Below are 23567 nucleotides of genomic sequence, written 5' to 3' on the forward strand. Positions count from 1 at the left end.
CCTCCAACCTTTCCTAGGCCGACCCCTACCCCGCCTTCCTTCCACTACAGACTGATACACTCTTGAAGTCACTCTGTTTCGCTCCATTCTCTCTACATGTCCGAACCACCTCAACAACCCTTCCTCAGCCCTCTGGACAACAGTTTTGGTAATCCCGCACCTCTTCCTAACTTCCAAACTACAAATTCCCTGCATTATATTCACACCACACATTGCCCTCAGACATGACATCTCCACTGCCTCCAGCCTTCTCCTTGCTGCAACATTCATGTTCATGTATCAGAATGATATCAGTGTGATATCATTCTGATACATTCAGTGTGATATCTAAAGCATGATGCACATGTACAAATATTCTACTCATTGGGAAATGTTAAACCTTTTAGGGTCCTATGGCACGTAGGGAATGAGAAGGCTGGGGGTAAGTGGGTTTGATCTAAGAGAAATAGCTCAAATTTCTTGGATGAAGATCCATTCACCAAGTTAAAGCACCACTTTTCCCTTGGAGGAGCCTGTATCATCTTGTCTGGAAAAACCAAAGCATCATGTGTAAATAATGTCACCAATTTCTGCCCATCTTCTCAAGACAAATAGGTTTAGTCCAGCCCACTCCTCCTATTGTGGGGTCCTCCCCATTTTGTACAAGTTTTTACAAATAAATTTTGAATTATAGTGCAAAACATACACTGATGTTGATTAGGGACTCTTGATCCAAGGAATGAAACCTATCTTCCCCTTCTCTGTATTGTACCTGACTGCCAACCATTTCTTCCAAGTGCTCTATAACCCCTACAGATTTAGTCCTCCCTCCATGAATGTAATAAAAAGTACAATACATACAGTTTTGGCTTCATCATTTTTGATGGGTAGACTGTTCCATAGCATTATCTCTGGGATATATACTATTAGCATTCCTATACAGTACTGCAGTTTGGTGAGCATGAAGTTTTTGCCTTTCGTATAGTATAGATTTATCTTATCCAATTTTGTGATCAGTTCTTTCTTGCCTTGTTGCCTGCATTGGAAGAATAAAAGCTGTATGATATTGTGCTCCAAGTGACTAGAGGAAAATAAAAGAGATCTGATTTAAATAAATTTATGTCTAAGAAGGCACTGAAAAATTAAATTTGAAAGTATTTTCAGTTGGTTTACAGTCAGTCAACATCACATTGTACTTATCATTATTTGTTTTATCTTCACCATAGTCCTGAGCACAGCTTTCTTGTGCTTCAGTACTGTGAGTATCATCAGTAGAGTCATTTACAGAGCTGGCTTCTGTGGTACTTGATTCTTTGTCTTCTGTTTTGTGATGTAGTTGTTCATGAGATTTCTTAAAGAATACAGAGTCCCTTGGAAGAACACACTTGCTTTTCATTTTTGGTGGTTCTGTAAAGGAGAGAGGAGTTTAATAATTTTTAATATATTAAGTCATCAATATATTTTTCTTTATGAATGAAAAACCCTATCTTTAGCTTGATCCTAAGCTGTCATATTAGGTTATAAATAATTACAGTACATCAAAAATGAATATGATAATTACGTATTCTAAACTTCTTTTCCTCCTCGGCCATTTTCTTCCTGTAATCCCCAAATAAAGCATTCATTATCTGCCTCTTCTTTATGAGTGGTGCTTTACTGTTGGTCAGAGTCTTGTGTGCTTTTACCATATCATCAGCTGGGGAGAGAATATTAATGTTAAAGTTTTGTTTAACATTTAACATAATAAACAGAGATTAACATAAAATTAAACAGTAATAAGACTTTTGATGACACTAATATACAGTATAACTTCTATTTAAATTCTAAATTCCAGGAAATATTGTACCTGTAACCATGCCTAAGCTTGGCTACTACATCAGTCATCTGACTGATGTTATCAAAGTACATTATATATCTAGTCATGCTTCTAACTGTATTCCTATGAAGTTTAGATTCATAATTTACCTCTTTCCTAATATTATCCCTAATGCTTGACACAAACATACTAAAGACATTTTCCACTTTTTTCTTTTAGGACTGTTCTTTCTTTGGCTAATTTATCAACTTTATCATGAAGAAATAAGTCAATGTATGATGGAATCTGCAAGAAATATACATTAATTTCTTTCTCTCTGATAATACTTATCTGGCACAGGAGGTACTGTGATATCAGTAGTGCTTTTTAACACCAGAATTAGACAGTTGGCATTATCAGACATTATCTTTCCCTAATTGTCTGTTAAAATCTAAGCTTTATTGTATTAATGAAAACAGAAATTTTGTTGTATGGCTATGTAAGAATCAGCTGTTATGTTCGTTGCACAGAAACTGTACTGCAAGGCAGAGAAAAACTCATTGCATAAAAATTATATAATTAAAGCTAAATACTGTACCTTGTTTTGATTTTCCTTTCTTTTTCTCCATAGAAAGTTCAAGTTGCTGTATACACCAGCGTAACTCTAAACTAAATCTCTCCAACGCAACATCTTTGCTGTCCTCTTCAGGTGCATCTTTAACTACCTGTGCCTTGGGAGGTGATCCTTTTTTTGCCTACAATAAAAAAAATATTAATTAAAGATAAAATAGGGGGGATGTAGGATAATATATAACCTGTCATATGTACTGTATTTTCAGGCATATAAGGCATGCTGCTTTTCCCCTGTGAAAGAGAAATCTCATAAAATCACCATGCACCTTAGAAGGGTAGGCTTTGGGTTACTGGTAATGGTGATTTCAGTTCAGCAGGACCATTAAAGGACACTCCAAATACACCCCCACCTTCCCCTACAAAACTGTTTCTCAGATTACTTTAGAGCGATTAGTAACTAATATAAATTGTAAGTTACATACTGTATTACTGGTTTTTAATAAGCAAACCAGTTTCAACACTTGTAAATAACTGTAAATTAGCCATCTATAAACAACAAGTAATGTTTGTTTCATGACTTGAGGCAGTGCGGCAGATGATAGGCTGTGCAAGGCTCCATCTCTCTCAGCTAAGCTGTGTGCATAAGCAGGCAGCTACTACCTCACTATCATTTTGAAGCAGGTATGCATATTTTTATTTGTCCCAGAATATGTCTGCCAAAACTGGGGTGTGCCTTAAATGCTAATGTCCCTTATATGGCAAAAAAAATATAGTAGTTACTTTTGATGAGTCTATTGTAGTTTGCAATCTGCTTGCCCTTAGTGGTAACCCGAGTTTCGGCCATAATTTGTTCCAGAAGGCTGTTCAATTGCCATTACCAAACGAATTTGTTCCCACGAGGAATAGTGTAAATTAGATTAGCCCGTTTCAGACCCTCCAAAAATACACTTACATAATTGCTCAAGTTGGGAGCTGTACGAAACTCAGGGTACCACTGTACTACTTTCAAACGAACTATAAGATACAAGAATAATAATAATAATAATGACTCACGAAATTGTAATGACATGATATTAATAATAATAATAATAATAATAATAATAAAAAGCAAGAATATCTGGTAATACTGTACTACAGCCTGGTCTGTGACCAGGCTGTGGGGGCATTGACCCCTGAAACCCTCTCCAGGTGTACTCCAGGTATTACTGTAACAATATTCATGAACAAGTGCAAGATAAATCATACAGTACATGTTTTGAAATTTATATGTACCTAAAGTGCATAATATAGTCAGCATCTTGTTATGGAAATAATACTGTACCAGTGAATTGAGTGATAAACAATAGCAGTAATATTAATAATAATAATATTAATATATGTACTGATGTGTACATTATAACACTAATAATAATATGTACATTATAACAACAATAATATGTACATTATAACAATAATAATGATGATAAAAATAATATAATGATATATAATTAAAACAAAGTACATATAATAATACCTCTGAGTAATAACAATAATAATCACATCCTGAAAAATAATAAAACATACCAGTAGATGACACCTGTATAAGACAGAATACAATAGCTGTACTGCAATAGTTACTGTAACAAATCTTATGTCATCTTAATTTGGAAAAATAAAAATCTCACAATGTATTTATACAGTAATATACATATTTTGAAATATTATGAGTAGCATTACCCAGTTACCCCTCACTTAGAGAATTAATAGTCAAGAAACACAGTAAACCTGTGTGGGTTACTCAGTACTAAGCCCATATTTGTTATTATGTGCTTCCCTCAGGGTTATCAGTAATCGTCTCTCTGAGGAGATAATGTTTTAGCATTTCTTTAAAATCTCTCAACCATCACATTCAAAATCACATCCTTTATTACAAGAAGTGCACTGCATGATTATTGAATACAGTCTCTCCTCACTTAATGTTGGAGTTCTGTTCCTAAGACCATGTTGGTAAATGAATTTGTTGCTAAGTGAGGAGCATACTATAATGGTAGTGGGTTTGTGTTAACCATCTTTGATATTGTTTTAATGTCACCTTTGCACCATTTATAACATTTTTAGTATATTTTTAAATGTTTATACTGTATAATGTAATAAACAGAATAGAGGAAATCAGCTCTAATATACATTATTTAGATACGCATACTGGTCAGAGAGCCCGTCGTAAGTCCGAGTCGTCAGTAAATGAGTACATTGCTAAGAGAGGAGAGGCTGTATTGTTGGGAGGGTTCCATGGAGATATGATGGTTGGAGATAAACACACTTGTTGGGTTGTATACACTTATATTAGCAGAGTTGTCAGGGGAAGGACCCAGCCTGCTTGTAGACGCCTGTAGGTCTATCTGTGAACTGAGAGAGAGGCAGAGCATCTGACGCTCACATGTCGCATCACATGCCGTCACATGCTAGCCGCTAAGTCTAGCAAGGGGTCATCTATATAATACATATAGATGGTACTATGATACTCAGCAACTATGCTGACAGCTCGGTCACGTGACGTCACATGCTAGCCGCTAAGTCTAGCAAGGGGTCGTCTATATAATACATATGGATGGTACTAACTATGATACTCAGATAAGCTACACTACACATACAGGGGATCAGCAACTATGCTGACAGTATTACATGTATATTTGTAGGGTGCAATACATTACTCCAAACCTTTCTAATTTGACTTTTAATACAGTGTGAGTAGCTGCATAACCAAGTATGTTTGTTACATTTAGTTAGCATTTTAATCAGGTCTTTGATAGAGTTATGGGCTATTAATGAATGTTGGACCTAGATGGAACTTGGGCATTATTGTATATTTTAAAATACAACTTGTCTACAACACAGAATAAGTGAGTTTTTTTTGGGCAAATTGTTATTTTGGGAGATAATAGCAAAAATATCATTATTTTGGCTTGAATATAGCATTGGCCATTTAACTGTTAGTATTTAAGTCAATGTCTTGAGTCAATCACAGCAAACATAAACAAAGCTTTCTGCCAATAAAATTAACTTATTTTTTCTTCACTGCCCAATATATATATATACTATAACTATCTCCATGGCAGAACCAAATTAATAATGAACATCCTAACTGATATTTTATCGCCAAAATACGCTGAGGATAAACATTAAATTACTGAAATGTAAAAGATGGAATCAAGAAATACCATCACTGCACTCTACAAATAACTCACACTTTGAAGGAAAACTTTAGATGACATTTCAGTTCATCTTAGACCATCCTCAGGTCAGCAATGACCTGGAAACACTGGGCATGTCTCCTTACACCTACTGCCCCTGTTCATCTAGCAGTAAATAGGTATCTGGGTGTTAGCCGACTGGTGTGGGTCACATCCTGGAGGACAAAATTAACGTAGGTTGTGAGAAATGTTCTGCATAACCAGGGACTGTCTATATACTATGTCACTGATGTCAGCTATAGTCTGAATAAGTTTTATCATGTAATTATAGAAATAAAGATTATTATTATTATTATTAAGTAAGGACTTCAGCATACTCTAAAGGGCCTCAATGGAAACAAGTCACTTTGACTTTTTTGGGTTATCCTAGGTAATTTACACATATATTAGTATGTATGATAATTTGTGTAGCTTCATTTATGTCCACATGTACCTGAATAAACTTACTTAAAGTTTCCTCTCCATCTGTTATACATGAACTGTTCCAACAACGATATTGTACCTTTTAATCTTCTTTAATATGGCATTGATGTTATGAGTGTATTTTTTAAGTGCTCTGGCGTGATGATAATGTAGTTTCACATTGTAATAAGGAGATTCTCACAATGTTTGTAGTATAGTTCTTGTAGCTGATATCAACTGTGTCAAAAGTCATTATATATACAATACTGTGTTCAGAAGGCTTCATCCAGACATTTACATTGAAAATGCTGTTACCTGTGGTTTTGGAGGCATTGTATACTGGTGAATCTTACAGTTTCTAGTTTACTGTGTGCTTCTTCAGGATACTCAGAGTAAACTACCACTACTACGTCTTGTTGGGTTTGTAAGGGTCACTGACTGCTTATTATATGTGGGTAAAAGGGCACAAGTGCGACTAATGTGTCAGGAGGTGTGTCAAGCCTTGACACAGGTGTGTCAAGCCTTGACACAGGAGGTGTGTCAAGCCTTGACACAGGAGGTGTCAAGCTTTGACACAGGAGGTGTGTCAAGCCTTGACACAGGAGCTGTGTCAAGCCTTGACACAGGAACTGTGTCAAGCCTTGACACAGGAGCTGTGTCAAGCTTTGAGGGTATATATAGACTCAGAGCCTATATATACCCTGTATGTCCATGTTCTGTTTGCAACGGCTTGATAAAGCTCCTGGAGAGCGAAACGTTGCCACAATAAAATGTCATATTAGTTGTACTTAAGTCCTTTTACTTTACATATTGTCGGTAATTCTACCAACATTATTACAGCCAGAGGTTAGTCGACTGGAGTGGTGAAGACAGCCAGAGGTTAGTCGACTGGAGTGGTGAAGACAGCCAGGGGTTAGTCGACTGGAGTGGTGAAGACAGCCAGAGGTTAGTCGACTGGAGTGGTGAAGACAGCCAGAGGTTAGTCGACTGGAGTGGTGAAGACAGCCAGAGGTTAGTCGACTGGAGTGGTGAAGACAGCCAGAGGTTAGTCGACTGGAGTGGTGAAGACAGCCAGAGGTTAGTCGACTGGAGTGGTGAAGACAGCCAGAGGTTAGTCGACTGGAGTGGTGAACACAGCCAGAGGTTAGTCGACTGGAGTGGTGAAGACAGCCAGGGGTTAGTCGACTGGAGTGGTGAAGACAGCCAGGGGTTAGTCGACTGGAGTGGTGAAGAAAGCCAGGGGTTAGTCGACTGGAGTGGTGAAGACAGCCAGGGGTTAGTCGACTGGAGTGGTGAAGACAGTCAGGGGTTAGTCGACTGGAGTGGTGAAGACAGCCAGAGGTTAGTTGACTGGAGTGGTGAAGACAGCCAGGGGTTAGTCGACTGGAGTGGTGAAAACAGCCAGAGGTTAGTCGACTGGAGTGGTGAAGACAGCCAGAGATTAGTCGACTGGAGTGGTGAAGACAGCCAGAGGTTAGTCGACTGGAGTGGTGAAGACAGCCAGATATTAGTCGACTGGAGTGGTGAAGACAGCCAGAGGTTAGTCGACTGTAATGGGGGACAAGACTGAGGACCCCAGTGGAAATAAGACAGACAATCCCTCGATGACGCACTGCCTTTCTTGGGTTATCCTACGTGGCTAACCTTCTAGGGTTAAAAATCCGAACGAAATCTCTTAAGGAACCACCCGTAAAGGATGTTCAGGTTCGAGCGGGACGTCCACACTTGAAGGTTGACGCTGACATCCAGGTCTAGTTCAAGGACCACAGTGCAAACAAGTCACTGTGACCTTTTTTTTGGGTTATCCTAGGTAATTTACACATATGTTAATTTGTATGATAATTTGTGTAACTGTATTTACGTGTACCTGTACCTAAATAATCTTACTTACCTAGAGGTTTGATGTTACTGTTGGTTTTAAGGGTCAGCAAAGCTTGTGCCTTAAATAAGTGGTTTAGATAAGAGACAAGTTGATCAATAAGACACTTGTGCAGCATTTGGGTATCTAAATTTTGGAAACGTTTCGCCAGTAATGCCTGAAATGTTCAACATAACTTTGGGATTTCTACATGCACAACTAAATGTCATCCAACCTTTCATAATAGCAGTATAATAAGATATTATATCCTGTATAATATAATAATAAGGTATTAAAAAGACTGTAACCATGTATAGGAGTGAGGCTGATTCATCACCTTTGTAACTTGTCATGATTGTGACCAGATCTACCTGGAGTTCATTACCTTTGTAACTAGTTCAGCTATCATAACTTTGGGGTCCAGTCCCTGGACCCATTATGTACCTTTGTAATCTTTTGACTACCGCCCACAGGATGGGTGTGGGGTACATAATAAAGGTATTAAACTAACAACTAAAAGGACCCCAATGGAAATTAATCACTTTGTCTGACTTTTTTTAGGTTACCCTAGGTTCTCTGCACATGTATAATAATCTACGCAACTGTGTGGTAACACTGCTATAGTAGAAGCAACAAGAGTGGAAGATGTGTGGTAACACTGCAGTAGTAGAAGCTACAGGAGTGGAGGATGTGTGGTAACACTGCAGTAGTAGAAGCTACAGGAGTGGAGGATGTGTGGTAACACTGCAGTAGTAGAAGCTACAGGAGTGGAGGATGTGTGGTAACACTGCAGTAGTAGAAGCTACAGGAGTGGAGGATGTGGTAACACTGCAGTAGTAGAAGCTACAGGAGTGGAAGATGTGTGGTAACACTGCAGTAGTAGAAGCTACAGGAGTGGAGGATGTGTGGTAACACTGCAGTAGTAGAAGTTACAAGAGTGGAGGTTGTGGTAACACTGCAGTAGTGGAAGCTACAGGAGTGGAGGATGTGTGGTAACACTGCAGTAGTAGAAGCTACAGTAGTGGAAGATGTGTGGTAACACTGCAGTAGTAGAAGCTACAGGAGTGGAGGATGTGTGGTAACACTGCAGTAGTAGAAGCTACAGTAGTGGAAGATGTGTGGTAACACTGCAGTAGTAGAAGCTACAGTAGTGGAAGATGTGTGGTAACACTGCAGTAGTAGAAGCTACAGTAGTGGAGGATGTGTGGTAACACTGCAGTAGTAGAAGCTACAGGAGTGGAGGATGTGTGGTAACACTGCAGTAGTAGAAGCTACAGTAGTGGAAGATGTGTGGTAACACTGCAGTAGTAGAAGCTACAGTAGTGGAGGATGTGTGGTAACACTGCAGTAGTAGAAGCTACAGGAGTGGAGGATGTGTGGTAACACTGCAGTAGTAGAAGCTACAGTAGTGGAAGATGTGTGGTAACACTGCAGTAGTAGAAGCTACAGGAGTGGAGGATGTGTGGTAACACTGCAGTAGTAGAAGCTACAGTAGTGGAAGATGTGTGGTAACACTGCAGTAGTAGAAGCTACAGGAGTGGAGGATGTGTGGTAACACTGCAGTAGTAGAAGTTACAAGAGTGGAGGTTGTGGTAACACTGCAGTAGTAGACGTTACAAGAGTGGAGGTTGTGGTAACACTGGAGAAGATAACAGGTGTCACGTGACTGTCAGTGTAGTACACTGTCAGGTGTCATAACAACAACAACAAGAAGTAGTACACGCTACTTCTTCATTTAGGTAAGTCTTGCAGTGTACACAACCATTTTTTATATTCCTGGTGAGCACAAAACCCTGATGGATAACAGCGCTTGTGGACCGAGATTTAATCATATTTGATGCCACACATGTATGGTTGTTGCAGACACAGACGTTGTGCAACTCTCAGCTGTTTTACAAGACTTATTATCAACTGTCATCCAGAATACCTCAGACTCACCACCTGGACGTGTAAGTTTATTTACGTACAGGTACGCATAAGTACAATTATCATACCTTGTATAAATTACCTAGGATAACCTAAAAAAAAGTCACAAAGTGTCACTTATTTCCATTGGGGTCCTTGTATTTCCATTGGGGTCCTTGTATTTCCATTTCCAATTTACACAACTAATCTTGGTTCATAAAAAAAATTTGTACTCTAACTTAGATAATTACGTTTTGTTTATACATTTTCTTTTTCAACAAGTCGGCCGTCTCCCACCGAGGCAGGGTGACCCAAAAAAGAAAGAAAATCCCCAAAAAGAAAATACTTTCATCATCATTCAACACTTTCACCACACTCACACATAATCACTGTTTTTGCAGAGGTGCTCAGAATACAACAGTTTAGAAGCATACACATATAAAGATACACAACATATCCCTCCAAACTGCCAATATCCCGAAACCCCTCCTTTAGATTGCAGGCATTGTACTTCCCATTTCCAGGACTCAAGTTCGACTATATAAAAATAACCGGTTTCCCTGAATCCCTTCACTATATATTACCCTGCTCACACTCCAACAGATCGTCAGGTCCCAAATACCATTCGTCTCCATTCACTCCTATCGAACATGCTCATGCATGTATATATGTATATATACATGTACGTATACATTTTCTTCAAAAGCAAGTGACATAATGATAACTATTCCTACAGTCCCTCAGAAAAACAGAGCTAGCATTTTTTTTTTTTTTTTTTTTTTTTGTGATTTTACAAGTAATCCTTAAAGGATTTAAATTCATCAGCCCAGATTGTGCTCATCAAAATCAAACACAAATAAACTATTCAAACACTTATTTGCTTTCTGCTAGACAGACAGTACATATTTGCTAATCTAGGTTAAGTCACTGTAAATGGGTGAGTTAATGGCCTTATTGGACATGTACTGCTTTATTTTGAGCTGAAAATGTATATTTATAGGCCTGTGAACGTACTCATTATAACTGATATCTCTTAAATTTCACACATGGATTTCCTTCCACAGTGAATAAAATTATTTTAATTGCAGCTCTTATTTAAAAAATTAATAATACATTTATTATTTTGATATCAAGATTATTTCATTCATAATTTAGTCAGAAGATGGAAAAATACAGTGGACCCCCGGTTCACGATATTAATCCGTTCCTGAGAGCTCATTGTAAACCAAAATTATCGGAAAGCGAATCAATTTTCCCCATAAGAAATAATGGAAATCAAATTAATCCGTGGAAGACACCCAAAAGTATGAAAAAAAAAATTTTTTACCACATGAAATATTAATTTTAATACACACAAACTGAAGAAGACATGCAGTTACATGACACTTACCTTTATTGAAGATCTGGTGATGATTGATGGGATGGGAGGAGGGGAGAGTGTGGATGGTCTTAGTGTTTAGAAGGGGAATCCCCTTCCATTAGGACTTGAGGTAGCAAGTCCTTTTCTGGGGTTACTTCCCTTCTTCTTTTAATGCCACTAGGACCAGCTTGAGAGTCACTGGACTTCTGTCGCACAACATATCTGTCCATAGAGGCCTGTACCTCTCATTCCTTTATGACTTTCCTAAAATGTTTCACAACATTGTCAGTGTAATAGTCACCAGCATGGCTTGCAATAGCTGTGTGAGGGTGATTTTCATCACCCTTTTCACAAATGATCGCCTGAGAGATGCTATCTCCTGCTATCTGTTTTTCATTTATCCACACCAATAACAGTCTCAACATTTTCTAACACTTGTGGTCGCTGTTTCGTAATCACAGTTGCACCTTTTGCAAGAACAGCTTCCTTGATTGCCATTTTCCTGCTCACTATAGTAGAGATGGTTGATTGGGGTTTACTATACAACCTGACCAGTTCCGACACACACACTCGACTTTCGTACTTTGCAATTATCTCTTTCTTCATTTCAACAGTCATTAGCACCCTTGGTCTCGAAGGGTTGGCACTAGGAGCTTTCTTGGGGCCCATGGTGACTTATTTTGCAGAAACAAGCACCAAAAACAGTGATAATATGGAATGTACCGAATGTATCCTTAGATGCGCGCACACTGGCTAGGTTGTAAACACTGGTACACACGGGGGAGTTCAGGCCACAAGTGGACACGTCTCGTACGAATCGTATCGCATACTGGGTTTTGTATCGGGAAGCGAGGCAAAATTTTTTCAATCAAATGCATCAGCAACCGAATAGTGTTACTAGTCACTATGGATTTTTTAAATGATGTCAATTTATGGATGAAATAGCACTGCCTAATTTAACCACCCAGCTTAACTTAATTTTAGGCTAACCATGAACTAAATGCAAGCATAAAGAAAATAATGATATACTGTACTGTATATTTTTTAAGGCCAAAGTAAGTGTGGTTATAGTTATTAACATAATTTATATTCTCTGTACCTTTACTTTGATAAATTAAACATATGCAACACCTGAGTGTCTTTATTTTGAAGACATTTTGCCAATCAGTGAATACAGTGATACCTCGGTATATGTCCTTAATCCATTCCAGGACCTTGGACTTATACCAAACAGGATTTATACGAAATGAATTTTCACATAAGAAATACTATAGGGAAAACGATTAATCCATTCCCATGGAAAAAAATACTATTGTTATTGGCATATTATACATTGATGGGGTTGTATAAAATAATTTAAACACTGCTTAATACTAAAATATGTAATTTAAACACTGCTTAATACTAAAATACATATAAAAATACAAAAGAATTAGTTGAAATAAATACAAATTTAACCTTACTTTACTTTCCTGAATAGAGTAGTGCCTACTAGGATAGTGCTGAGAAGGGAAATGTTATTGTTTAGAAGGAGAGTCCCCTTCTCTTTTCTGTCTCTTTTTTCCTATTTGGACCTGGGTTGAAGCTCACCAGGTTTGACTTTTACTCAAAATCTGTCCGAAGAACTTTGCTTCTGCCTTCTCCTCGGGATGTTTCGGAAATGTGACATTGTCTGGTCATTCTGGACAATGCTTTTACGGCTTGTTTGGGCTTTGTTGGGGTAGTACCTCTCTGCAAAGTTTTTGGCGTCCATCCATTTGGCAAAGATTTCCTTGATTAATGAAGTAGGGGCGTCGTCTATCTCCTCTTCCGAGCCTAAAGAGAGAGCATCCATCTTAGTCTTGTGCGCTTCCTTCTCAAGTTCCTGCAGCTCCTCAGTGGTCAGCTCTTCCCTGTGCCCCTCCACTAACTCCTCTACATCACCATCACTCACATCCAAACCCATGGGCCTGCCCAGGACAATATCCTCCACTATAGACACAGCCTCAAAGCTCTCAAAGTCCTTTTCAGCCACTGCTTCTGGCCACAAATTCCTCCAAGCAGAGTTCATTGTTCTGTATGAAACTTCCTGACAGGCTTTGTCAATGAGAGTTATGCAGTGGGCAATAGCAAAGTAATCTTTCCAAAACTCTTCTTCTTTCGTGGAGTTTCAGGGCCACTGACAGCCTACTCCACATCGAGCCTGGCTGTCCAGTGCTAGGAGAGGGGACCTCGACCAAAGTGGAAGAATGTCTTGACTAGTAACTGCGTATTATATGTCCCTGATAAACCCTGAAGCCAGCAGGAAGGAGCAGGTACAGGCCAATATCTCCCAACGGTCCAGAGGGCGAAACCCTTTCCCGTTGAGAAGGAGAGGTAGAGTGAAAATGTGCACCCTAAGCATGCGCAAGGCCGCACAGAGAGTAGTCCGTGCAGAGTGATAACGTGGGCACCACAACAGGAAGTATTCCACCGTCTCAGGCTGTGAGGGACACCATGGGCAGTATGGAGAGTCTGTCATCCGAAGGCGGTACAGATGAGCCGCCAGTCGCGAGTGCCCGACTCGAAGGCGAGTCAGTGCAACATCCACCGAGCGGTTGGAACTGTGAGCCCAAGGGCAGGGGCCATTAAAAGGTCGGACAGAGCCCAACGCTGAAGAAGAGAGGGAGTGTGCCAGACCCTCCTGCCACTGATGGTGGATTCCCTTCCAAACAGCCCTTGTGAAATCACTGTGGCCCAGGGCAAGAAGGGTAATAGTAGGAAGTGTGTGCGCGAGGGAGGCCGCTCGATCTCCCACTTCATTGCCTCGGATTCCAACATGGGCGGGTACCCACTGAAGGGAGATGCTCCAACCTGGGCTCCACAAGAAGCGCAGGAGAGATTGCGTCCAACGAACGAGGACACTTAGTGACCGTGGAAGGGCAGAGCACAAAAGTGCCAGGGAGGATTGGGAATCAGAGAAGAGAACCAATGGCTGTGGGGAAATGTGATCTAGGACAAAAGCCAGAGCCTGGTGAATGGTGAAAGGCTCTCCTGCCAGTACAGAATGAGCAGGGTCTAACAGCTAGGTTTGACACGAGGAGAGATTAGCGAAGAAGGCCGCAGAGGATGTGGAAGGGTGGGAGGTCTGTGCTGAGCCGTCCGTGTAGACGGAGAATGAAGAGCCATATGTAACAGAGCGAAACTCTTTAAACAGAAATGCAGCTAACTGAGGGGGTTCCCTGTTCCTGTAATGTCAATCCAGGTGAATGTACCGCGTCAGGTCCAGCCAGGGGGGTAACCAGAGAGTGAAGAGGGGAGGGAGTCATCACAAGCACAGGAAGTGTAAGGCAGGTCAGGGAATGCTGGGCCCTGGCCACAAAGGAAGGCTGAACCAAACGTGGGGGGACAGAGGCTGTCTCCCACATCTGAGGAGAGAGGCGGCAGGGATGAGTACAAGGCAGAGAGGCCATATGATGGAGTCAAAAGCAGTTCCTCGCTGTTCTCGCCGACGAGAGAGGGACTATCCCCGACTCTGCCTCCAAGGCTGCAATGGGGGTGGAGGGGAATGCCCCCAGCATACTATGGATGGCTGAATTCTGGGTTACTCTCTGTCAGAGGTCACTTCAGAGCACCTCTGGAATAGTGCTTTAGTGTAGTTTCTTGAAATTACTGGTGACCTGCTGATCCATGAGCTGAATGAGAGGAGTTGTGTTAGGGGGAAGAAACTTTACAGTGATGAAGTAAAACTCCAGCAGCACATAGTCCTGCAAGCTTGGAGGGTGAGCTGGAGCATTGTCCATTATGACGAGGGCCTTCAGAGGCAGGTTTTTTCTCCTCTAAATAACTTTTTACACTTGGCCCAAACACAACATTAAACCATTTGGTGAAATATTCTCTGGTTACCCAAGCCTTTCTGTTTGACCTCCATATCACAGGTAACTGAGTTTTCTGCACATTATGTTTTGTAAAGGCCCTTGGGTTTTCAGAGTGGTAGATCAGTAGAGGCTTCAGAGTTAATGATAATGTTAGGTAAAAGGATGTGTAACTAATGTGGCATTATTGCGGCAACATTTCACGATCCTGTAGAGTGAATTGCTCCTAACGTAGATGAAAGATGTCCCGTAGCTTGATCGCTAGTGCACTCAGCTCACACACTGAGGTCCGGAGTTCAAATCCCCGGTACGGGTGGATAACATTAGCATGTGTTTCCATAAGACACCTGCTGTCCGTGTTCACCCATCAGTATAAAATGGGTACCTGGGTGTTAGTTAACTGGCATGGGTCGCATCCTGATACAAAGCTGTTCGAGTATCAAGGTTCCACTGTATACTACTAACACACTATGCAATGTGACTTACAGGAGTCAGCCACCACTTAGGTGAAGAGGAGCAATAGGCGTAAGGACACATGCATAACATTTTCATCCATGTCAGCAATTGAGCCATAGATCCTCAGTGGTTACAAATTTCATATGCTCAATGGTTACCATTTGAGCATATGAAATAAAAATTCTTACCATTTTTAAATATTGGCATAAATGCTATTTTTCTGTCTAGAATACTAATTTATCCTTTTTGAGTGAGGTCCTGAAAATGATCAATAATGAATAACCAAGTTCTTTTGTACATTCCTTCTAAATCAGGAGTAATTATTTGTATCTACATACAGGAAATGAGCTATGCTCTTGGTTATGTCACGGTTCATTTTGTAGAAATTAAAAGATATTATGGGGTCACAAAGAATATAATTCAGAGAGCTGAGGAGGGGTTTAGAGGATGAAGAGGAATAGACTAATGAAGAGGGTGCATAAATCAGGTGTGGAAGGTATGAGGTATACGGATCGTCCTAGAAACAGGAAGGGTTGGAAGGTGGCTTTGAGGGTAGAAAAAAAATCTCGAAACAAGTCACATATATGCTCTTCAGAATTATATAACCTTAATTCATTGCTGATTTATTTTTATTTCAGGAGTGGCTGCTGTTTCTTCATGATGGAGAACAAAATTTTAAATTTCAATATTGGAGTCCTTGGACATGTGGACAGTGGCAAGACATCCTTGGCTAAAGCTCTCAGCACTGTAGCCAGCACTGCTTGCTTTGACAAAAACCCACAGTCAAAAGAACGAGGTATTACCATTGATCTTGGCTTTAGCTCCTTCGTTGTGAATGCCCCAGATCATATTAAGGACTCTGGGTATGAAAAGCTTCAGTTTACCTTAGTAGACTGCCCTGGGCATGCATCACTGATTAGGACTATCATTGGAGGAGCACAGATTATTGATGCTGTGATGCTTGTTGTCGACGTTACAAAAGGAATCCAAACTCAGACAGCAGAATGCTTAGTTATTGGTGAAATTTTGTGCGATCACCTCTTAGTGGTTTTAAACAAGATAGATTTGGTGGCTTTGGAGAAACAAAAGTCAGTTGTTGAGAAAATGACAAAAAGGATATTAATCACTTTACAGAAAACAAAATTTGCCAATGCAGAAATCATCGTAGTAGCAGCTAAGCCAGGAGGTCCAGATGTACCTGATATTGAACCTGTTGGAGTGAAAGATTTAATTGATGAACTACAAAAGTTTGCTTATATTCCTGAAAGAGAATCTATAGGTCCATTTTTGTATGCAGTTGATCACTGTTTTAGTATAAGAGGTCAAGGGACTGTCATGACAGGAACAGTGCTACAAGGAACAGTTTCTGTAAATGATAATATTGAAATTCCTAGTCTGATGGTGTCAAAGAAAGTTAAATCTATGCAGATGTTTCGACAGCCAGTAGGAAAGGCCTCACAAGGAGATAGAGTTGGTATATGTGTAACACAGTTTGACCCTAAGCAGTTAGAGCGAGGTATAGTTGGTATGCCAGGATTTATACAGACAGCTTCTGGGGTTATTGCTGAAGTAGTAAAGATTACTTATTACAAACTGCCAGTGGAGACAAAGGCAAAGTTTCATGTAAGCCTTGGTCATGAAACAGTTATGGCCAAAGTAACATTTTTTGGTACTGAAGATGAACTTTGTGTTAATAATGAATTTATTTATGACCATACCTATAGATATCAACAGGAGCTATTTGATTTACAAAAACTTGATGATGATGTTACTTATAAACCAAAGCATCAGTTTGCACTTCTGGAATTTGAAAAAACAGTACAAATAGTTCCAAATGCTGTATTAATAGGGTCAAAATTAGACATGGATGTTCATACTAACATGTGTCGTCTAGCATTCAAAGGAAAACTGCTGGAAGTCTTCACAGACAAGGGCTATCATGACACACATCTGCAGAAGGTTAAAGTTTACAAAGACAAGAGTAAGGAAGGTGTTATTGAAAGACTTGCAAATGATAATGAAGTTATTGTGAAAAATCTACTGAAGAAAGATACCAATATCCAGCTCTTTATGGGTCTCAAGGTAAAGCTCTCAACAGGAGAAGAGGGTACCATTGATGGCACTTTTGGCCAGAGTGGCAAGTTGAAAGTAAGAGTTAACAGCTTACAGGATACTACCAAAGTTACCTTGCAGAAGCTCTCAGGAGGTAAAAAGAAAGCCAAAAGTGGACAGAATTATTCCCCCATAGTTGAAAACATAGAACCAGTGAAAGTTATACTCAATTTTAAGAAATATATATTTAGCAATGAAAAAAAATTGGTACAAATATGATATAATGTTTTTAAGATTTGTATTTTTTTTTGATGTACTGATATATGCTACTATACTTGGATATAGCTCATTAAGATTGCCAAAACTGAAATGCCTTTTACAATTTTCTCCTCTTTTCTTAATAATAATAATATCAAAAAGAAGCGCTAAGCCACAAGGACTATACAGCCTCTTTTCTTATGGTAGGCCAGCCTAATTTCACTATTATCAGTCTTGACACATTTTTAAACCATGATTCCCACATAAATCCTTATCTTGGTACACGTTTGGAATGTTCAGGCATGTCTTGCTTATATTACTCCAGTAAAATTCCTAAATCAGCTTAGAAAACTTATTTTTCTGTGGATATTATTATTATTATTATAATCAAGGGGGAAGCGCTAAACTTTTCTGTGGATAGTGTGTTCAGCTGTAACAATTTGTTTCAATGGATATGTGGTTTTATTAACAGTAGTTAAGCAATTTTTTATAGTACTGTCCATACTAACATTAGTGGGGAAACTTAGTTACAGTATAGCACCTCTATACTATTTGCCCAAGTACTGTAATCTGTATTTTGCTGTACTGTATTAATAAATGCATGAATACATAGTGCATGTATATAATAAATTCCATTATGATTTCATCTAAGGTGGTCATGGTGAGAGTGCGAGGTGCTGATCATTTAATGAGGTGGAAGAGGCAAGGCACTGCAGGTGGAAGCGAGTTGCATTCTTTGATGCATCTCTAAAGCTGTTAGGTGCTTATGACCCTTAGGTTTAGTGTTTGCCTGTGAATATATGTAGTGCAGTATTATTATTATTATAATCAAAAAGAAGCGCTAAGCCATATGTAGTGCAGTGATAATACAGCATTTGGAAGGCTGAAAGGTTGTTGTGGTGGTTTGGGCATTTAGAGAGGGTGGAGCAAAATAAGGTGATTAAGAGGGTGTATAAATCAGGGGAGGAAGGGATTATCCCAGGTAGGGTTGAAGGAAGTTATTGATGCATTGTTGGAGAATGAGCAAGGTAAAATTTATGAAAGGATTCAGGGAAGTTTGGTTACCTGGAGGTGGGAAGCTGTGCCCGCACTCGGGAGGGGTTGGAAATATTTAAGTTGAGATTATTGTTATAATTATTATCAAAAAGAAGCGCTAAACCTACAAGGGTCATACAGCGCAGCAGGGCAGGGAATAATGCAGGATTATAGTATTTTTATAATTAAACTCTAAATATGAAAGGGTCATACAGTGCTGCATTGCAGTTCAGAGGGTCACCTGAACTGTGTTGTCAGCACACTTCTGGCAAGACATTCAATAGCTGTTTCATTTTTCTTGGGTCACCCCTGCCTTGATGAGAATTATCTTGCCCATGGTCTGGTCTGAGACAAGGACTCCATGGTTGGAAAGAAAATATTACAAGATTAAGAAATATTACATTCATGAGGAGTGCTAAACCTGTAGGGTGCATAATGGCTGGAAGAATGAGAGGCATTCAGGTTTGATCCAAGGGAAAGGGGCAGATGTAATTCCTTGGATCAAGAACCCTCACCAGCATCAATCAGGACTAATGCAAAACCCACAGGAGTCATACAGTCACCAGCATCAAGGAATCTCTTGAGGGATTAATAAAAACTAAAGTGCATAAGAAAGTGATTTAGATAAAATCTTCTACAGTACTTGCATTCAGTAAGATTTGCCTTCATGTGACAGAAAAGACAAGCAATCCTGCCAGAGTGCAAACTGAGAAGTTATATTTTGCACTCATCTGACAGGATGGTATCTAGGAAGGCTTTCATCAGCCCACTATGAAAAGATGGGTGCTTACTAAGGGATGTACAGTAATTAGGAAAATTAAATTACTGTATTTGCCAATTTTATTATCTCATACGGAAATCTCAAAGGCTGGCCCTGTTTACTCAAAATGAAAGGAATGCATAATTAAATAAAAAATAATGTAAAATTTTTTTTACTACGATAATATATAATATGGACAAACATTCTAGCCAACAAATGTCGAAACATACATTCCAAAGATTATATTTCAAAGAAAATTAATTTTATCCTTCAGCAACAGTACAGTGTTGTTATTATTATTATAATCAAAAAGAAAACAGTAGTGTTAATATTAGAGAAAATTCTGAATCATAAAATACCAGATTGATGCCACAATTGAATATAAGGACAAAAAAATTATTAACTGGTAGTAAATGGTGAGGCTCAGGTTAGGGTGTGTAGAAGAGAGGGAGACTACTTCCCGGTAAAAGTAGGTCTTAGACAGGGATGTGTAATGTCACCATGGTTGTTTAATATATTTATAGATGGGGTTGTAAAGGAAGTAAATGCTAGGGTGTTTGGGAGAGGGGTGGGATTAAATTATGGGGAATCAAATTCAAAATGGGAATTGACACAGTTACTTTTTGCTGATGATACTGTGCTTATGGGAGATTCTAAAGAAAAATTGCAAAGGTTAGTGGATGAGTTTGGGAATGTGTGTAAAGGTAGAAAGTTGAAAGTGAACATAGAAAAGAGTAAGGTGATGAGGGTGTCAAATGATTTAGATAAAGAAAAATTGGATATCAAATTGGGGAGGAGGAGTATGGAAGAAGTGAATGTTTTCAGATACTTGGGAGTTGACGTGTCGGCGGATGGATTTATGAAGGATGAGGTTAATCATAGAATTGATGAGGGAAAAAAGGTGAGTGGTGCATCGAGGTATATGTGGAGTCAAAAAACGTTATCTATGGAGGCAAAGAAGGGAATGTATGAAAGTATAGTAGTACCAACACTCTTATATGGGTGTGAAGCTTGGGTGGTAAATGCAGCAGCGAGGAGACGGTTGGAGGCAGTGGAGATGTCCTGTTTAAGGGCAATGTGTGGTGTAAATATGCAGAAAATTCGGAGTGTGGAAATTAGGAGAAGGTGTGGAGTTAATAAAAGTATTAGTCAGAGGGCAGAAGAGGGGTTGTTGAGGTGGTTTGGTCATTTAGAGAGAATGGATCAAAGTAGAATGACATGGAAAGCATATAAATCTATAGGGGAAGGAAGGCGGGGTAGGGGTCATCCTCGAAAGGGTTGGAGAGAGGGGGTAAAGGAGGTTTTGTGGGTAAGGGGCTTGGACTTCCAGCAAGCGTGCGTGAGCGTGTTAGATAGGAGTGAATGGAGACGAATGGTACTTGGGACCTGACGATCTGTTGGAGTGTGAGCAGGGTAATATTTAGTGAAGGGATTCAGGGAAACCGGTTATTTTCATATAGTCTGACTTGAGTCCTGGAAATGGGAAGTACAATGCCTGCACTTTAAAGGAGGGGTTTGGGATATTGGCAGTTTGGAGGGATATGTTGTGTATCTTTATGTGTGTATGCTTCTAGACTGTTGTATTCTGAGCACCTCTGCAAAAACAGTGATAATGTGCGAGTGTGGTGAAAGTGTTGAATGATGATGAAAGTATTTTCTTTTTGGGGATTTTCTTTCTTTTTTTGGGTCACCCTGCCTCGGTGGGAGACGGCCGACTTGTTGAAAAAAAAAAAAAATGGTGATTAATATGGATATGTCTATAACACACAAATGCAGTATTAAGATATTTATTAATGAGACTTTTTGCCTGTCATGGTCTTTAACAATACAATGATTTAGACATACAGCCCTGGGAAGACAGTGTTCTTAAATGTCTAGAAACCATAATTGAGTTTTAGTTACATTATTATTAGATTTACAAGAACATAAGGTGTCTGGACAGTTGGTGATGTAGATACTGTGTGCACAGGTTGGGAAGGCAGCGGTATAAGTGGAGTTGCTGCCTCGCCCACTGACTACATACTGCACAAGCAGCTGCAGTCACACTACTCCAACCCTCCTCTACCTCTGACACCACACAGGCCATGCACTCTGCCCTACCCACTGTTATGGTAAGGGTACAAGGTGCCTTGACATATGGTGAGGGAAATATTGTATCCCCAGAATGGGAGGGAGGGAGAGACAGGAAAGGTGGTGTAAGCAGATTTATTCCCTCACCCACTGATCAGTTACTACACATGAACACTCACCACACCCCAAAAAGTGTAGTTTTTATATCTACAGCTCTTGACCAATCTTTCCAAACAAATGTAAGACCATCAAAAGAATAACATGAACATACACAAAATATAAATGCCTATAGTGAAAACATAAGAGGAAAAGTAATATAATTTAGCTTTAACAAAAATCATAATTACTGAATCTACAGCTATTTATCAGTCTCTACCAAAAAAACATGAACTCTACATACACATAAAATAAACATACACAAAATATGAATGCATTTGGTGAAAAAATTGCAAAGAAAAAGTTATTTACTGAAAATGTTTTCCGTTTAAATATTTGCACTGACTAACTGCAAAATGGCATTCGATCATTAAGTGGTTCCAAAGTGCCCATATCATAAGCACAGGCAATCATAAGTTAAAACATTGTAAATCAAGGCCATACTGTACTCTGAAATGCTGTCAAGGTGAAATATATTCTTGGAATGTAAGAAAAATTAAAATATATTACGGTATATCCATAGAAAAAATATATACAGTATATTCAACAATAAACATCAGCAGATATTTATATATAATTTGCTTCAGAAGGCAAGGGAATTTTCACCATAGTTTTATCAACTCAGGACATCTCTGCACCAAGCTTGGTGAGCTGCAAGATAGATATTGAAAAATCACACATTATTGATATTAATTTCAAGGTTTTAAAATATACAATACAATTCCAAAGGCAATTCATCTGTTTGCTCTATCCTCATTACTCAACTGCCAGTTTTAAAATATATCATGTAGCATATGGCAACAAAACAGATAAAATACAAAAATGCAATTCTTGGTACAATCTTTTTTTACCTGTGTGAGGAATTGCTCTGCATTAACAACATCTGTGCACCCATAAATTATTCTTTTGTTGCTAGTACCAGCCTTCTTCTTTGCATAACTGACAAGATTATTATATTCCATGTAGTTACCACCACCAACCACAAAGACCACTGCATCCTATATCAAAATAAAAAAATGACAGAGGTAACAATTTAGTTTTAATCTGGAAGAAGCGCTAAACTCATTGGGGTCATATAATTCAAAGATGGTAGATACAATTAAAAAACTTAAAATCTGGCATAAAAAGCTATCTAGCTCTGCCATTAGTTTATAACTATCATTTGTGGAACTTGATCCAGCATACTGAAAATACTATTCTATAGGAAAATGGCAATAAAAACTTAGTGTAAAAACTTTAGAAAGATGCAAGATTTTAATATAGCATTTACAATTAATTTGTTTAATATACAGTGGACCCTCAACCAACGATATTAATCCGTTCCTGAGAGCTCATCGTTAATCAAAATTATCGTTAGTCGAGTTAATTTTCCCCATAAGAAATAATGGAAATCAACTTAATCCGTGCAGGACACCCAAAAGTATTGAAAAAAAAAAAATTTTCCCACATGAAATATTTTTATTATTATCACACTGGCCGATTCCCACCAAGGCAGGGTGGCCCGAAAAAGAAAAACTTTCACCATCATTCACTCCATCACTGTCTTGCCAGAAGGGTGCTTTACACTACAGTTTTTAAACTGCAACATTAACACCCCTCCTTCAGAGTGCAGGCACTGTACTTCCCATCTCCAGGACTCAAGTCCGGCCTGCCGGTTTCCCTGAACCCCTTCATAAATGTTACTTTGCTCACACTCCAACAGCACGTCAAGTATTTAAAAACCATTTGTCTCCATTCACTCCTATCAAACACGCTCACGCATGCCTGCTGGAAGTCCAAGCCCCTCGCACACAAAACCTGCTTTACCCCCTCCCTCCAACCTTTCCTAGGCCGACCCCTACCCCG

At 39.2% G+C, this 23567-nt stretch overlaps 3 protein-coding genes across 7 annotated transcripts in view; 1 reads left to right on the forward strand and 2 right to left on the reverse strand.

Annotated features, from left to right (window-relative positions):
* Positions 1–1082: 1082 nt before the first annotated feature.
* Positions 1083–6564, reverse strand: LOC128700741 (UPF0488 protein C8orf33 homolog). Its single transcript, XM_053794132.2, has 4 exons — positions 6295–6564; positions 2373–2529; positions 1541–1675; positions 1083–1386 (listed from the first exon to the last, which is right to left on the reverse strand). The coding sequence occupies exons 1-4, from the start codon at positions 6310–6312 to the stop codon at positions 1103–1105; spliced, it is 594 nt and encodes a 197-aa protein (XP_053650107.1). The 5' UTR covers positions 6313–6564; the 3' UTR covers positions 1083–1102.
* On the forward strand, positions 3010–18313 carry eEFSec (eukaryotic translation elongation factor, selenocysteine-specific). Of its 5 annotated transcripts, none has more exons than XM_053794130.2 (3): positions 9261–9576; positions 9701–9806; positions 16030–18313. In XM_053794130.2, the coding sequence occupies exon 3, from the start codon at positions 16049–16051 to the stop codon at positions 17720–17722; it is 1674 nt and encodes a 557-aa protein (XP_053650105.1). In that variant the 5' UTR covers positions 9261–9576; positions 9701–9806; positions 16030–16048; the 3' UTR covers positions 17723–18313. The 5 variants fall into 5 exon arrangements, with proteins under 5 accessions (XP_069953257.1, XP_053650106.1, XP_053650105.1 ...); XM_053794129.2 differs by having other exon boundaries at positions 9701–9786; XM_070097156.1 differs by lacking the exons at positions 9261–9576; positions 9701–9806 and adding an exon at positions 3010–3028.
* Positions 18314–19652: 1339 nt separating this feature from the next.
* The window catches only part of Slh (sec1 family domain containing Slh), a 30579-nt gene continuing 26664 nt past the window's right edge, over positions 19653–23567 (reverse strand). Inside the window, exons 13-14 of the mRNA XM_070097154.1 lie at positions 22574–22720; positions 19653–22373 (exon numbers count right to left, since the gene is read on the reverse strand). Of these exons, the coding sequence (XP_069953255.1) occupies positions 22344–22373; positions 22574–22720 (177 nt within the window). The 3' untranslated portion in view covers positions 19653–22343. The remainder of the gene's footprint in view (positions 22374–22573; positions 22721–23567) is intronic.

The sequence above is a fragment of the Cherax quadricarinatus genome, chromosome 56, assembly GCF_038502225.1.
Source record: "Cherax quadricarinatus isolate ZL_2023a chromosome 56, ASM3850222v1, whole genome shotgun sequence".
Classification (NCBI taxonomy): domain Eukaryota; kingdom Metazoa; phylum Arthropoda; class Malacostraca; order Decapoda; family Parastacidae; genus Cherax; species Cherax quadricarinatus.

Excerpts from the sequence above, each read along its gene's own strand:
- LOC128700741 (XM_053794132.2), bottom strand. Across the intron at positions 1,676-2,372 it reads GAAAGGAAAATCAAAACAAG|CTGATGATATGGTAAAAGCA; the intron begins GTACAGTATTTA and ends TTCTCTCCCCAG. Across the intron at positions 1,387-1,540 it reads GGAAAAGAAGTTTAGAATAC|AACCACCAAAAATGAAAAGC; the intron begins GTAATTATCATA and ends TCTCCTTTACAG.
- eEFSec (XM_070097156.1), top strand. The coding sequence starts at position 16,049 with ATGATGGAGAACAAAATTTTAAATTTCAATATTGGAGTCCTTGGACAT.